General features: G+C 36.6%; 1 protein-coding gene across 3 annotated transcripts in view; it reads right to left on the bottom strand.

Annotated features, from left to right (window-relative positions):
- PDE1A (phosphodiesterase 1A) overlaps positions 1 to 15,467 on the bottom strand; it is a 485,907-nt gene that overhangs the window by 81,136 nt on the left and 389,304 nt on the right. For all 3 annotated transcript variants that reach the window (XM_043996942.1, XM_043996940.1, XM_043996941.1), the window contains exons 9-11: positions 10,579 to 10,704; positions 5,721 to 5,822; positions 5,450 to 5,570 (exon numbers count right to left, since the gene is read on the bottom strand). In XM_043996942.1, the coding sequence (XP_043852877.1) occupies positions 5,450 to 5,570; positions 5,721 to 5,822; positions 10,579 to 10,704 (349 nt within the window). The remainder of the gene's footprint in view (positions 1 to 5,449; positions 5,571 to 5,720; positions 5,823 to 10,578; positions 10,705 to 15,467) is intronic.

The raw sequence follows: 15,467 nt of genomic DNA, 5'->3' as shown, positions 1-15,467 counted from the left end.
TTTTAAAATGGAGAAATAGTCATTGTTCATAGGTAAGCAGAGCCAATATAATAAAATGACATTTACCTAATCTACTTATTTAAGACCATCCCAATTAAATTACTTAAAATATTTTATTAAGTTAGAAAAATAATAACAAAATTCATTTGGAATTCAATAGAAAAATAATAAAATTCAAGGAAGTAATAAAAAATGTAAAGAAAGGAGGTTTAGTAGCATCAGATCTTAAACAATATTATAAGGCAGTGATTATCAAAACTACCTGGTATTGGATAAAAAAATAGAAAGGTGGATCAGTGGAACAGAGTAGACATAATATACAGTAGTAAATTCTTATAGTAGCCTCTTTGACAAATATAAAAATTTAGGCTTTTGTGATAATATACACTATGTGGTAAAAATTGGTGTGAAACTAGAAGGGATACATGACCTAGATATAAAGAGAAATATAAGAAAATTAGAAAAACATGTAACATTATAAATCAGACTTATGGATAGGAGAAGAATTTGTGAATAAGCAAGAGATAGAGAGTACTGTGAGATGTAAAATGGATAATTTTGATTACATTAAATTAAAAAAACAGTTATATACAAATAAAACCAATGTAGCCAATATCATAAGGAAAAAAATAAAATTGAGGGGAAATTTTATAGACAGTGTATCAGATAAAGGTCCCCTATCAAATATTTAAAGAACTTTGTCAAATTTATGAGTATGAGCTATTCCACAAATCAATGAAGGGTCAAAGGATATAAACAAGCAGTTTTTTGATGAAGGAATCAAAAGAACATATAGTCACATGAAAAAATGCTCTCAATCAGCATTTATTAGAGGAATGCAAATTAAAACCACTTTGAGATATCATCTTACACCTCCCTATCAGATTGGCTAAAAAGATAGAAGGGGAAAATGACAAATGTTGGAGGGGATGTGAGAAACTTGGGACACTAATACACTTTTGATGGAATTGTGCACCAATTGAACTATTATAAAGAACAATCTAGAATTATGCCCAAAGAGTTATAAAACTGTGTATACCCTTTGATCCAGAATTACCGCTATTAGTTCTGTTTCCCGAGGTAAACAGGGAAAAAGGAAAAGAACCTTTACACTGTAAAATATTTATAGCAGCTCTTTTTGTGGTAGCAAAGAACTGCAAACTGAGGGAAAGCCCATAAATTGGGGAATGGCTAAACAAGTTGTGGTTTCTGATTGTAATGGAACACTATTATGCTATAAGAAATAATGAGCTTGTTGATGTTAGAAAGACATGGAAAGATTTGCATGAAATAATGGAGAGTGAAATGAGCAGAACCAAGAGAGCATTCTATATACAGTAACAGAAATATAATTTGAAGAACAACTATAAATGATCAAGTTATTCTGAGTATTATAAACACTCAGTTCAACTACAAATAACTTATGAAGATAGATGCTATCCATTTTCAGAAAAAGAACTAATAAATAGACATATACATAATATTGTTTTCCATCTATTTATAAATCTGTGTCAACTAGTGGCTTTCTCTAGTGAAGGGTAGGAAGGGAGGAAGGGAGGAAGGGAGACAGTTCAAAATTTAAAATGTAACCCCACAAAATTAATTTTTTAAAACTGTCATTTAAAATGAAGGGCTTGGACTAGCTTTTTTTTGGGGGGGTGAGGCAATTGGGGTTAAGTGACTTGCCCAAGGTCACACAGCTAGTAAGTGTCAAGTGTCTGAGGCCAAATTTGAACTCAGGTCCTCCTAAATCCAGGGCCGGTGCTCTATCCACTGTACCACCTAGCTGCCCCTTTGGACTAGCTTTCAAGTTCCCAAACTCCATGAAACTATTATTTTAAGTCCAAGACACCGAGAAGCAGGCTGACCTAGCAGATAAAGAAATAGAACCTGAGGAGTTGTGTGACATAATCCTGCTGCTGACTAGCTGACCAGGTGGGCAAGACACCACACCTACTTGAACTTTATCTGCAAAATGGGGAAATTAGACTATATGACTGCCGAAGTCCTTCCCAGATCCAATATTCCTTGATTTTCAAAGTGTGGATTGAGTATAACCTGAGGATTACCTTTTCCTTTGAACAGAAGATGATTTTTCTTTTGTAATGATTTTTAGGTTCTACAAACATACACATGAAATTTACTGAATGGAGCCTAAAGGAATGGTTTCTAGGTAATAACTAATTCACTACAATAATAGAGAAATGCTGTCATTGTATATCTCCTTGGGAACAGATTGTCAAATTCCCAAGTGACTAGCAAGCTGCCGAAAGAGAAAACAAATATTCAGTTAACAATGACAAACACTAAAATAGTCCCCTTAATGCTCAGAAAGAGTGTAACTTCTTTTGACTTTTAATTTTAGTGTTCATATTTGTATTGTGTGTGTGTGTGTGTGTGTGTGTGTGAGAGAGAGAGACAGAGACAGAGACAGAGAGACAGAGACAGAGACAGAGACAGAGACAGAGACAGAGACAGAGTTGCATTAAGAATTGCCAGAATGCATTGGTGAAAAGGATGTAAAACATGGAATTCCTCAAATAGGTGAAATCACAAATCTGAAATCCCTTTTCTCCCCTGAAAATAAACAATATAGATATACTCATTAATTGAATAAAAATGAAGAACACTGCTAAATATCAAATTTAATTGTAAATGATATAAAACTACAGGAAAACACATAGAAATGGAAAGTCTCTTTAAGGAATAACCTATAGAAAAGTGTGTGTCACAAATATGCTTTTTACACAGGAAGGACGCACTACTCTTTATGGACTTTTAAACTGTACTTCAGAAAAGGAGATAGAAGGTACCATATTTACACAGGTTTTACATTCATAGAAACATTTTTTTTTGTGGTCATCAAGTAGATGCCTATCCATTTGGGGACCAGTTCATAAATGTTGTACACACTGTGGTACATAAATGTAATGGAAAATTTTTCTAAGAGAAGAAATGAAAAATATGAGAAATCCAGAGAAATAAAAGAAGACCTTTTATGAACTGATGCAAAGTGAAATGTCAATTAGGAAAACAATAAAAACACTGTCTATGATAGAGTAAACAAAAGGAACAATAGAATCAAGCTGAATGCTGGATAATTATAATGGCCAACTTAGCCCCAGAGCAGAGTTGAGGAAAGAAATATCTTTCACTCATTTTTCTTTTGTTTTTTTGGAGAGGTAGGGGACATAGTATGAAATGTTATATTTATTGTCAGATTGTGATATGAAAATAAAAAGTACCAATAAAACTTCAAAAGAAAGGTTATGAATGAATTTGTACTTATTTATTCCCACTCCTCCTCATGACAAAAGGCATGTATGTGAGATATAGGCTAGAAACAAAGAAATACTAAACCCTGTGAGAGTCGGCCTTGAGAGCAAAGCCTGATTGCCTCAATACTTTCAACTGTAGCCTAATAATGGGAATGTTATCAAAACACAGAACAACACACCGGAGTCATAAGCCCTGGATCCTAAATCCAATTTTGCCACTATTGCCTACTGCCACTTATATAACTTTGGGCACTTCCTAGGACCTCAGTTTCCTTATCTGCAAAATGAAGTAGTTTAACTCAATTACCTAAGTCTCTTCCCACTTCCAAATTTAGACCTTTTAATAAGGTCTCTTTTAAATCTGTAATTACAACCCTATAATAGTAATCTTCAGTCTTTGCTGGGATAAGAATCTTTCCCTGAAAGGTCTGAATTTTTCTAGAAATCAAATTGACTAATACTATTATCAATCTCTGAGGGTCCTAGGATACCATGATATGCACCACAAATGGTCTGTGAAATAGTTATATGCATATGTCCTTATGTGTGCATAGACATAGACATACACATGCACATATACATATATGCATTTAGATAAATAATACATGTGCAAATATCTATGTATTGGTCTAGACCCATGACTGCATCCATGTGGAGAAATTCCTGTTCTAGAAACTCATGCTACCATGCAGATTAGCACATCTTCTATAATTTATAGTCCTAGAGAGCTTTGAGGAGTTGTTGCTATGTGTCAGTGGCAGCTAGGTGGTACAGTGGGTAGAGCCTTGGGCCTGGAGTCAGGAAGATCTGAATAAAAATCCAGCCTCAGATACTTACTAGTTGTGTGACCCTGAGAAAGTCCCTTAACCCCTATTTGTCTCAGTTCCTCGTCCAGAGAAAGAAATGTCAAACCACTTCAGTATCTTTGCCAAGAAAACCCCATGAACAAAGTCCATAGGGTCACATAGAGTCAACCATGATTTAGTGACTGAACAACAATAACAAATATGTCAGCAGCAGTGCTTGAATAAGATTTCTCCTGGCTATAAGGTAGACCTTCCATTTGCTACCCTATGCTACCTTTTATGAATGCACTCTCTCTCTCTCTCTGCCTGTTTGTCTATTTATCTCTGAGCTTTTGGGCCTTTGGACAACTCTAACCCTTATTACTATAGTCTTTTGCTTGGGGATTTGTGTCCTCGGTAAGAAGAGCTTCCTAAAATGTCAAATAGAATGATCCCATAGACTCTAAGATGCTAAAACTCACTAAGACAGTAAAGACAATTTAGAAGAGCCAGATTATAACAGAAATCAACCAACTGCCCCCTAAATTGTATGACCTGGATACTTCATGATAATGTTCTATTCCAGGGCTTCTTAAACTTTTTTTCACTCACAACCCCTTTTCACCCAAGAAATTTTTAAGTGATGCCAGGTATATAGGTATATATAACAGGTATACATGACATTTTATTGTTGCCAAATTTTTTGCAAACTCCACATTCAGTTACATGTCCCCATATGGGGTCCAGAGAATTTGCAATTTTCCCACCTGGCTGCTCTCATAGGCTTCTTTATTGTCTCCAGAAAATGTTGTTCCTTCAAGATCACATCAATTTTTTTTTCCCCGGGGCAATGAGGGTTGAATTGCCCAAGGTCACACAGCCAGTGTCAAGTGTCTGAGGCCGGATTTGAACTCAGGTCCTCCTGAATCCAGGGCGGGTGCTTTATCCACTGTACCACTTAGTTGCCCCCATCACATCAACTCTTAAACTCATACATCCTCAGTACTCTCTGGCCCTGGGGACCCCTTCTTTAGTCTCATCATAGAAAGTGGAGGGTGTTCATTGAAGAGTTCTTCCTCAGTTTCTGAAGGGCTGCTCCCTCATCATTCCCTACCAGGCTGTAGAACTTCATCATCCTCCCTACCCCGCCCATCCCCTTACCCTGCCAAGTACCTTCCCTCCCCCTTATCCCTTTTCACGGCCTTGGTTTTCAGTTTCTTTTTATGTGTTGTTTCCCTCATCAGACTGTGAGTCCCTGGAGGATAGAGACTGTCTTTTGCCTTTCTTTGCATTCCCAGTGCTTAGCACAGTGCCTGGCACATAGTAGGTGCTTGATAAATGTTTATTGACTGACTGAAATATTTTCACATAGTTAGAAATAGGCACCTGTCGAAAAAATTCTTCCATCAGTGCCATGGTCCATCGATGGTGCAGTTCCCAGGATTTTGCTGGATGGCTTATGTCTGCAGCATGGAGAATCAGGGACATGGCTTTGGCTTTGTCTATCCTATGAAATCAAGGACATGGTCTGATTATTAGAACAAAGGCACCTTTGAAAAGATGTCTATCATTCCTAGAGCCCCACTAAAAACTGATTAAAAATATAAGTGTTTCAAGATGACAAAGACAACAAAGGAAAAAAAAAAAAGAAACCTACCCCTCTGGCTGCTGCAAAGTGCTCCTAATTGTTTTAATTTGCTGGAAATGACCTGACATATCAGTAGATAAAACCATCTCAATAACCAGGTGCCGAAGATCCCTGTAAGACATTCAAAGGAGGGTGATTCATTTAGCATCTTACTCACTTGTCACAGAACATTTGCTTCACCAATGTTAATCACATTTTTTTCTTTCTGAAGATAGATGGGCACATTATTGCTGTTAATTGTAATTTAAAGGGCCATCATCATTGTAATCTTTATAGTCTTGATGGATTAGGCAGGCAAAAAAAAACTATTGCTTGAGAATTAAATTACTTGACATAGGTCCCAAGAAGAAAGAAACTCTTTACATCTATGACTTTATTTCAAATGAAACCATTTTAAGTCATCCTCGAGGGGGAAAAAAATTGCATCCGTTCCACAAAATTGTTTGAGCATGCAAAAAAGCAACCCTCTTGGATTTGACACTGCTTTCTAGGGCCCTAAAGAGTGAATGACCTAAGAGATGATTTGGGGAGCAGAGGAGAAGGGTTGAAGACTTAGAACTTTGAAATGGGGCCTTCTTGAAAGAAGGTACACACATTAGCAGAAGACTGTGAGTCTAAGTTCTGTGTGAGATGAAATACAAAGGAATGGCAAAGGAGGAAACTGAGGCTCACAAAACTGAGTCAAAATCATAGGAAAAGGATTTTTTTCAGGGTGTGGGAAATTTTTCAACCAAAGAAGATGATAACTCTAAGTCCCAAGGAATTGCCTGAGGCAGATAAAGGTTAAGTGAATTGCCCAGGATCTAACAACTAAGAATCAAAAGCATTATTTGAACTTTTGGACTCTAAGCCAAGTACTCTGCAGTTCTAAGCTGACTCCATGTACAAAGGTCAGGTAACTAGTTAATGGCAACCCCAAAACTGCAATCCTGACTTTTAGCAAATATTTTAGCAAATGTGAATCTTTTAATTTCCTTGCTTCAATTTTCTTTCCTAAATTCCATTTCCTCTTCTTCTGTTTCTACACCTTCTTCCTGGGGCTGAGACAAATTGCAAATTGAACTAGAGCTCTGTGACTAAGCTCTGAGGCCCTGGGAACCAATATTTCCTATGAACACCTGAACTACCAAACTGATGCTTCAGCAATGAATCTGTGAATAAGGCGGGGTTATTGTCACATCCTAGAGGAGAAGGACTGCTAATTCCTCTGACTAAAGAATGAGTCTGCCAAGGAGATTGACTCTGCAAATATGTGTAAGCTCCAGGGAATCCAATGTTAACTTCTGTGCATGAGGCCACAGAATACTTTCCTAAAACCCAAATTTCATATATATGACATTGTGTTAATATAGTTAAAGTCTAATAAAGTGAGAGTAACTAAGGTCAGAGGTTCAACTTGAATGATCTCCAAAGGTGTACTGCTGAGACAATTTGGATGACAAACTGTTAAAAAAATGTCTAATTGAATAGGATCATGTCAGTAACTTCTTAGATATACAACATTAGAAAATATATATATGTGTATAAGTATATCTAGATATTTTATCTGTCCATACATCCATCTATTTATCTATCTATCTATCTATCATCTATCTATCTATCTATCTATCTATCTATCTATCTATCTATCTATCTATCTATCTATCTATCTATCATCTACTAAGTGGTAAAATAGAGAACCAAGCCTGGAGTCAGGAAGAATCATTGTCCTGAGTTCAGATCTGGTCTCAGACACTTACTGAGTGACTCTGGACAAGTCACTTAACTTTATTTACCTCAGTTTCGTCATCTATAAAATGAGCTGGAGAAGAAAATGGCAAACCTGTCCAGTATTTTTGCCAAGAAAATCCCAAATAGGATTATGAAGACACAACTGAAATGGCTGAACAAATTCAAATATGTAAATGCGTGCATGTGCACATACATGTGTGTGTGTGTTTTCCCCTTCTCAGACAGTGTGGTACAGTGGAAGTGCATTAGATTTGGATCCAGGAGGGCCCTGTGTGGTATGACTCCCAGATCAGCTACTTATGAAATATATATCGCCCTAGATAACCACTCATCTTTCTGAGCTTTGGTTTCCTCTTCCATATGATGGGGATGTCATTAATAGTACAATTATACACAGAGGATTGTTGTGAAGAACATTCTTTATAAATTATAAACTTAGAAAAATGTATTATTGTTATTATCATTATTATTATTATGGTGGGAGGAAAGTATGTAAGGCAGTATGGCAGTAAGTTGCAGAATTCTGCTTGTGTTAATGGTATAATGGAAAGAGTGCTGAACATTGATATAGGTTCATGCTTTTGCTCTGTCACCAGCTCCCTGTAAGTTCTTAAACAAGGCCATATTTTTAGTTCTTTAAGCCTCAGTTTTGTCATCTGTAAAATGGAGGGGGTAGAATTGGATGATTTCTCATGTTTTGGAGGTACATGGTGATTAACTGACCTGTCCAAGGTCATATAACTAGCAAAATCCAAGATGACATTTAAACCCAGGTCTTTCTGATTCTGAGTCTAGCACTCTATCAACTATGTCATATATAGATAAACAAATTGACTTGAGAAAACTAACCCTTGCAACTGGCCACCTTGACACTCAAATTAGTTGACTACGATATCAGCAATTCTACTAAAACACACATCATAATTAAGATTCCCTGTAGCCAATGGGGGTCATTATTTCAAATGAAGAAATTTCTGTCAGAGACCCAGAGCATCATTGAGCCAATTGAGAATAAGAAGGTCGGAATCTAGGGCTAGTTAAAGAAGTCTATGAATAATCTTTTCATGTAGCCACTTTGGTTTTAGAGGATTTTCTGTGTTTTCATCTGAAGCACTGTGGTGTCAACATCCTGCTTAGAAATAGATTTTTATTAGGGAATAAGACTAGAATCCTAGACAAGAAAGGGACCTGGGCCATTCTGATGTTGTTCCAAAATCACCCCTTGGGGAATATTAATCCTCCATGGGTGACATTTTTAGTGGGAAGTAAATATAGAGATAGGAGACAGAAGTTTGGTGAACTCTCATGGGACTTAAAGCACGGGCTCAGCAACATCACTCCCTTTCCCAATAAATTCCAATGGCTCTTAATTGCCTCTAGGATAAAACATAAATACAGAATGCTGTTTGACACTCAAAACCTTTCTCAACTTGGTTCTAACCTACATTTCCAGCCCTATTATACATTATTTTTCTTCACATACTCTCTGGTCAAGTCAAACTTGACTTTCTTACTGCTCTTCAAGCTTTATCTCCTGTTTCTATGCCTACAACTTGAATAAACTCCCTTGTCACCTTTGCTTCTTGGAATTGCTCATTTCATTCAAGTCTCAACTCAAGCACCAGCTCACATCTCTAACCTATCCCCAGCATCATTTTGTATTTATTTTTACATACTTTTATATACACATATTGTCTTCCATCACTCCTCGAGGGCAGGGACTGTTTAATTTTTGTCTTTGTTTCACCAGAACTTAGCACAGCATCTGTAACATTTTATGTATTTATTTTTGGTTTTTTATTTTGTTTTTTTACTGAGGCAATTGGGGTTAAGTGACTTGCCCAGGGTCACACAGCTAGTAAGTGTTAAGTGTCTGAGGCCGGATTTGAACTCAGGTACTCCTGACTCCAGGGCCGGTGCTCTATCCACTGCACCACCTAGCTGCTCCTTATGTATTTATTACATAAATATTGTTGAATGATCTGTTGGACTCACCATAATGGTGACAGCATCTTGTAGTTACTAGCTAGGGGTAAGGAATTTAAAAAGACAGAACCTGGAGTAATAGAAAAATGTTGAGTTTTCCAAGAACTTGTGAGTAGAATTCTTCGGAAGTTCCCTTGATGGCCTATAATTCTCTGTAGATCAACCCTTCCTATTGTTAGAATTCTTTTCCCAAACTCTAGATGTTTAGTGAGAACCTCCCAATAAATAGTCATCAATTTGCATTTGCAAATCGTTGTTATAATCATGTCTCAGAAAAATTTATTTTCTACTAACTTAGTTTATGCCTCTACAGAATGCCAAAATAACTAGCAAATTAGTTGGGGTGGGGGGAGGGAGAATCAATTAACCACTTGTTCTCTATGCCAACAAATAACTGATTTATTCTTTTCTTACAACTGACTAAAATGACCAATTTATTCTGCCATTATTCAAGAATATTCTCAGTATAATTGATTTTTTGTAGATTTTTAATGTATTATTATACATGACTTATATAACATGAATATCCCTCAGAACATAGTGTATCTATCTGTATAATCATTAAACACACACACACACACACATACCCCTCCTAATAAGTACTGTTTTCTAGAGAGAGCCTACAATAGGTTAAGGGTACTAAAGTATAATAGAACTTCATTTTCAATAATATTTCTAGTGATACTGAATGTCTGTATGATTATTTTTTAGTGTCAAACTCTCAAGAGAAATGTAAAAGCCCAAAACTCGTGAGTGAAGATGTTTTCTAGCAAAGTTCTACAGTCTCCAGAATTTGTCAGTTTCTTGAAGTTCCCTTACTTATAGCTTTTAAGATTGTGAATTCTCTTCACATGCAAAAATATTTCCCCAAACTGGCAAATGTCTTTAAAGAATAAGCTCTGTTGAGGCAGCTAGGTTGGACAGTGGATAGAGCATCAGCCCTGGATTCAGGAGGACCCGAGTTCAAATCCAGCCTCAGACATTTAACACTTACTAGATGTGTGACCCTGAGAAAGTCACTTAACCCCAATTGCCTCACCAAAAAAAAAAAAAAAAGGGAAAAAAAAGAATAAGCTCTGTTTAGTGATAAAGACGGAGAAGATGAAGACAATTGCTTGAGTGAACTTCCCTGGGATTCTTTAGGACTTACCTCCAGTCATCTTTAGATAAATTTGCCAAGATGTTCATTTCTTCCTCTTGCATTAGCTTATACACTGCACTCACGTGATGATTTTCCAGGACAGAACGATCATTATATAAAATTGCAACATCTGACCTAGGTACAAAAATGAACATAGAAGTATTAGAAATATTATTTTTTAAAAATCAATATTATGGGTGTCTTTTAATGTGACTTTCCCTTTGTAATGTAATTATCATTTAGCCCTCTAAATGTCCTAGCATTTGATCTGATTTTGCATAATCTAGTTAAAAATAAATGATAAATTGTGTTAATATATCCCACTTTCAACCTATAATCAAAATACTTAATTTTTTTTTTAATCAGAGCTGTGATTTTATTGCAAAGTACCTTCGTGAATGGAGACCTGGCCTTGGAGTAAAGAGGTCTGAGTTCAAATCCCACTTCCTATTTATACTAGCCCTGTGAGAAGTTTAACCTCATCATGCTTCTGGTGACTCTGAGAGTATGTGTTACAGGGAAGCTGCCAATCTTCATTGGTAAAAGTTATTCACCAGTAGGTCCCTACACCAAAGAAATCTGAGCAAACCCAGTAGTAGATAAATGTCTTTTCCAAAGTGGAGTATATAGAAATGAAAACAATATTCCACATGTGATCTGAGCAGGACAGAATACGCCAAAAGTACCTCTCTTACTCTGGACAACATGCCTATCTTAATGTAGTTTGGATTCACTGCATTTGATTTATTTTCTAAAAGTATATAAATTAGGGAAAGCAAAGTTTGCTGTTTTTAAAGAAGAAATGTTGGGAGGAAAGAGGATTTACTGAGGGGAAAAATATTAACAGCCTATTGTGGCCTGGCTTCTTATTATATCTTCAACTATTTCCATCACAACTCCTTTTATTACTTTGTCAATTTAGTAATGTAATCATTATAACCAAGTAAATATTGTCACTTATCCAAGACTCCTACTTGCCATGAATTACTAATAATAAACCATACGTTTCAAATGAACCACATTTTTACATATTATCTTCCTTCTGTTAGAATTTAAGCTCCTTGAGGGCAGGGGCTATCTTTCTTTTTGCTTGCATTTGTATTCCTTGTACTAAACACAGCGCCTAGAACATAGTAAGCATTTAATGAAAACTTGCTCATTTGACTTGACTAATTATATATCTCTATATCTCTCTATCTACCCATCATCTATCTCCCCCAAACCATAAAACCCTTATTATTGAAACACATAGTACAGTCTTTAATAGCTGAGATTATTTTTGGAGAACAGATATTCCCTCTTCAGAGAACATCCATGCAAAGAGATAACTCATAATCCCAGAACTGTTAGATCCAGAAGGCACCTTAGTGAATATTTCATCCAATTTACCCAGTTACCTCATTTTATGCATTAACATTGGAGCTTCAAGAAGTCTGACTGATTTGCTCAGGGTCACACAAATAACACCTGGCAAGGCTGAGAAATTAACTCAGTTCTTATGTTGACCCCTATTCCAGTACTTTTTCTACTACACTGTCACCATCTCTTCTGGATCCAGTTAGTCCCACAAACTTAAATATCTCCAGGGAGGATTTCTAGTCCTCCTCTGTATGACCATGACAAATGAAGGACTACCCTTCTTTGTGTATAATTAATGGATTTAAATTTCCAACAGATCATCATGCTTTATTAGCTTTGTGATGGAGCACTGTGCTCCCCTATCACTGCTATTTTATCTTATCAGGTCATTTTATAAGAACAAAAGAAGGAGGCTACCATTGTGAAGCAGTAGTTCCACTCATGCTGATAAAAATGAAAGCTATGCAGGGGCATTGATTAATGACAGGTGAGTCAAGTCATCAAGCATCTACTATGATGTGCCAAGAACTGTGCTAGGCAATGGAAATACAAAGAAAGGCAAAACCAATTGCTATCCTCAAGGATCTAATGGGGAGAGACAACATGTAATCAACTATGTACACACAAGATATAAACAGGATAAAATAAAGAGAATCACAGAGGGAAGACACTAACATTAAAGTGGGAGTGGGAGGGTAGGCAGGAAAAACTTCTTGCTGAAGATGGGATGAATTCTTTATCTGCCACATATCATTTCATCAGACCCTGCCTCTCTCCCACAGATCAGATACTTAATTCATCATCTCAACATTCTCCTCTGCCCTCTGACTCCTCTCTCCCACATTTCCCAAGGTCTTGCATAGTGTATAGGTTCTTTCCATAATATTGGTTGCCCAAATGTCTGACTTGATCCTGAATATATATCAAGGAATCAATGAAAGGAGGGCTAAGATACATTCTTCTCACCCCCCATTAAAAAAAGAAGGGGCCTTTGGTATAAATAGGATACTCAGAGTCTTTCATTTCAACCATAACTGGATTCTCTATACTTAGTTTCCTCAAGTCTAAAATGAACTAGTTGAACTAAATGACCTCCTGAGGCCTATTTCAACTCCTCCATTTTAAGGCTATGTGACCATGACTGTCAAAAAGATGACTATATACATTCAGCACATAACTCATTTAAAATAAGAACTGAAAACTAATATCAAGAAAAGTACAAAATAAAAGCAAATAGACAGTGTTTGTTTAAGGCAGAATGAAATAGAGCTGCCTTGAGTAATATATCTCTGTTTATTTCCAGTCTCTCACTGACATCATGGGAAAATGTAAGATTTCCCACGCACAAACATATATATGCATATAAAATTTCTTTAAATGCAGGCACTGTTGACCCACATAACTAATCATAGCAGTTTTTGTCAGTGTTATGATGTGATATGACTCCAAATGCCATTATATCTTGCTTTCAGAAACAAATAGAAATTATTTTGAAAGGCTAGATTTAGTTGTGAAGAAGGATTGGGCACTACTGCATCTCATAAATCTAATAGGATGCTGAGAAAAAAGTGCCTTTGGTGGTGGTAGGGACTTTTTACAACGTTCTCAACATGCTAAGAAAAGAGCAGGACTCCAAGCAAGACCCAGTATCCATGGTAATATATGACTTGACAGTCTCATCCTGAAAAGAGGAAATTACTGCCCCTTCTGTTTTATTTTGCTGTGATTTAAGGACTTCATAATTCATATCAACATTGACTTCAAAGCCAATTTTTTAACTGGGTTCTCAAGCACTTGACCTCTCATTCATTCATTCTTAAGCATGATGGAACTGCGAAGCTCTGAATTGTACATTCCTAGTTTCATGAGTTTTCTACACTGGAAATGGTCTAACTCCAAATGTGGAAACTGAAAACAGAGTATAATTCACAAATCTTTGGCTTCATGTCAAGAAGGCTTCTTTTTGAATGGATAGAGGATAGAGACTTGACCTAAAATTTCACCGATATTGGGAACTCATGATTGAAAAGGAAACTCCCTCTGCCAATACAGATCGACATCCTTTCTGCAACTTTTAGTTTTAGAGAGTCACCTGGAAGACTGAGAAGTCAAGTGACTCATCCATAGTCATAGGTATATATCAGAGGCAGCATTCAAACCCCGGTCTTCCTGGCTCTGAGGTAAGTATTTCAGCCACTACTCCATGCTGCCTCTCATATTCAGGTTCATATGTAGGTAGACAGGATACAAAAGTATTGGTGGTACGTGTGTGTGTGTGTGTGTGTAGGGGGAAAGAAAAAGAAAGGGGAAAATAATGCTGTGCCCTTGCATTGATGTCATATATGGAATCATTCTTCAAATACTCTTCAGTCTCATGTGTAGGGATTGAAATAATTATCTACATAAAGTGTCTAATCTTTCTTTCTGGAAACCTAACTAATAAACAGTTAAGAGATAGGTAAAGACAAAATAAAATATTGTTTTATTTATCCTCTAATACAGAGTAATTATCTTACCGGGGCATTATTAGGGAATCTAACTTTATTTTCATTTAAACTGACCAGGATTTCCATCTTATTAAAAACCTTTATCTGATTGCACACTGCATATGCTTATTGTTTCATCTCTTTTTCTCTTTGTTTTTTGTACCTCTGGTTTAAATATAACATTCATTTGTCCATTGAGCCAATAAATAAATATTTGTTGATTGCTTGCAATTTACAAGTTATTATGCTGGCTGCTGAGGGGAGACACAAAGAAGATATAACCATTGTCTTGCATGAAATGAGAAACCAGTAAGTAACCTTCCTGAGTTCAAATCCAGCCTCAGATACTAGCTGTGTGACCCTGGGCAAGTCACTTAACCTTGCTGGTCTCAGTTTCCTCATTTGTCAAATAAGCTGGTGAAGGAAATGGTAAACCACTCCAGTATCATTACCAAGAAAACCCCAAATGGGGTCACAGAGTCAGACACAACTGAACAACAACAACAAAAAGAAAGATAATACATACTGTCTAAATATAACCCCAATTAAAGTGTGAAATGGGAGAGGCATGAAATATTATCACAATTGAGAGGAAAGATAGGTCATTTCCATTTTCGGGAAACCAGATAAGGCTTCATGGAAGGGAAGGCATTTGAGTCGAGATAATAGATTTAGAGCCAGAAGGAACTTTAGTGATCACCTCAGTCCTCTCATTTTGCAGATGAGGAAACTGAGACACAAAGTCCAAATCTAGTATGCTTCCCTTTAGATTGTATAGCAGGCTTTGAACAAGGTTTATGGATTCCACAGCAGAATGGGGCAACATTACAGATGAAGATGCAATGTGGTGAGCAAAAGTAGCTTGGAAAAGGCACAGCTTAGTGGCACAGTGGAGAGAACACTGGCAGTGGAGTTGGGAGAACCTTAGTTCAAAACCAGCCTCAGGATGCTTACTAGCTATGTGACCCTGAACAAGTCACTTAATCTTAGTTGCCTCAAAAAAGTAGGATGTACTTAGAAAATGGTAAATATTCAAATATGACTGGAACATAG

Source organism: Dromiciops gliroides, chromosome 3, assembly GCF_019393635.1.
Source record: "Dromiciops gliroides isolate mDroGli1 chromosome 3, mDroGli1.pri, whole genome shotgun sequence".
Classification (NCBI taxonomy): domain Eukaryota; kingdom Metazoa; phylum Chordata; class Mammalia; order Microbiotheria; family Microbiotheriidae; genus Dromiciops; species Dromiciops gliroides.
Note: the sequence above shows the minus strand (reverse complement) of the source record. Positions and strands in the feature narration are given on the sequence as shown.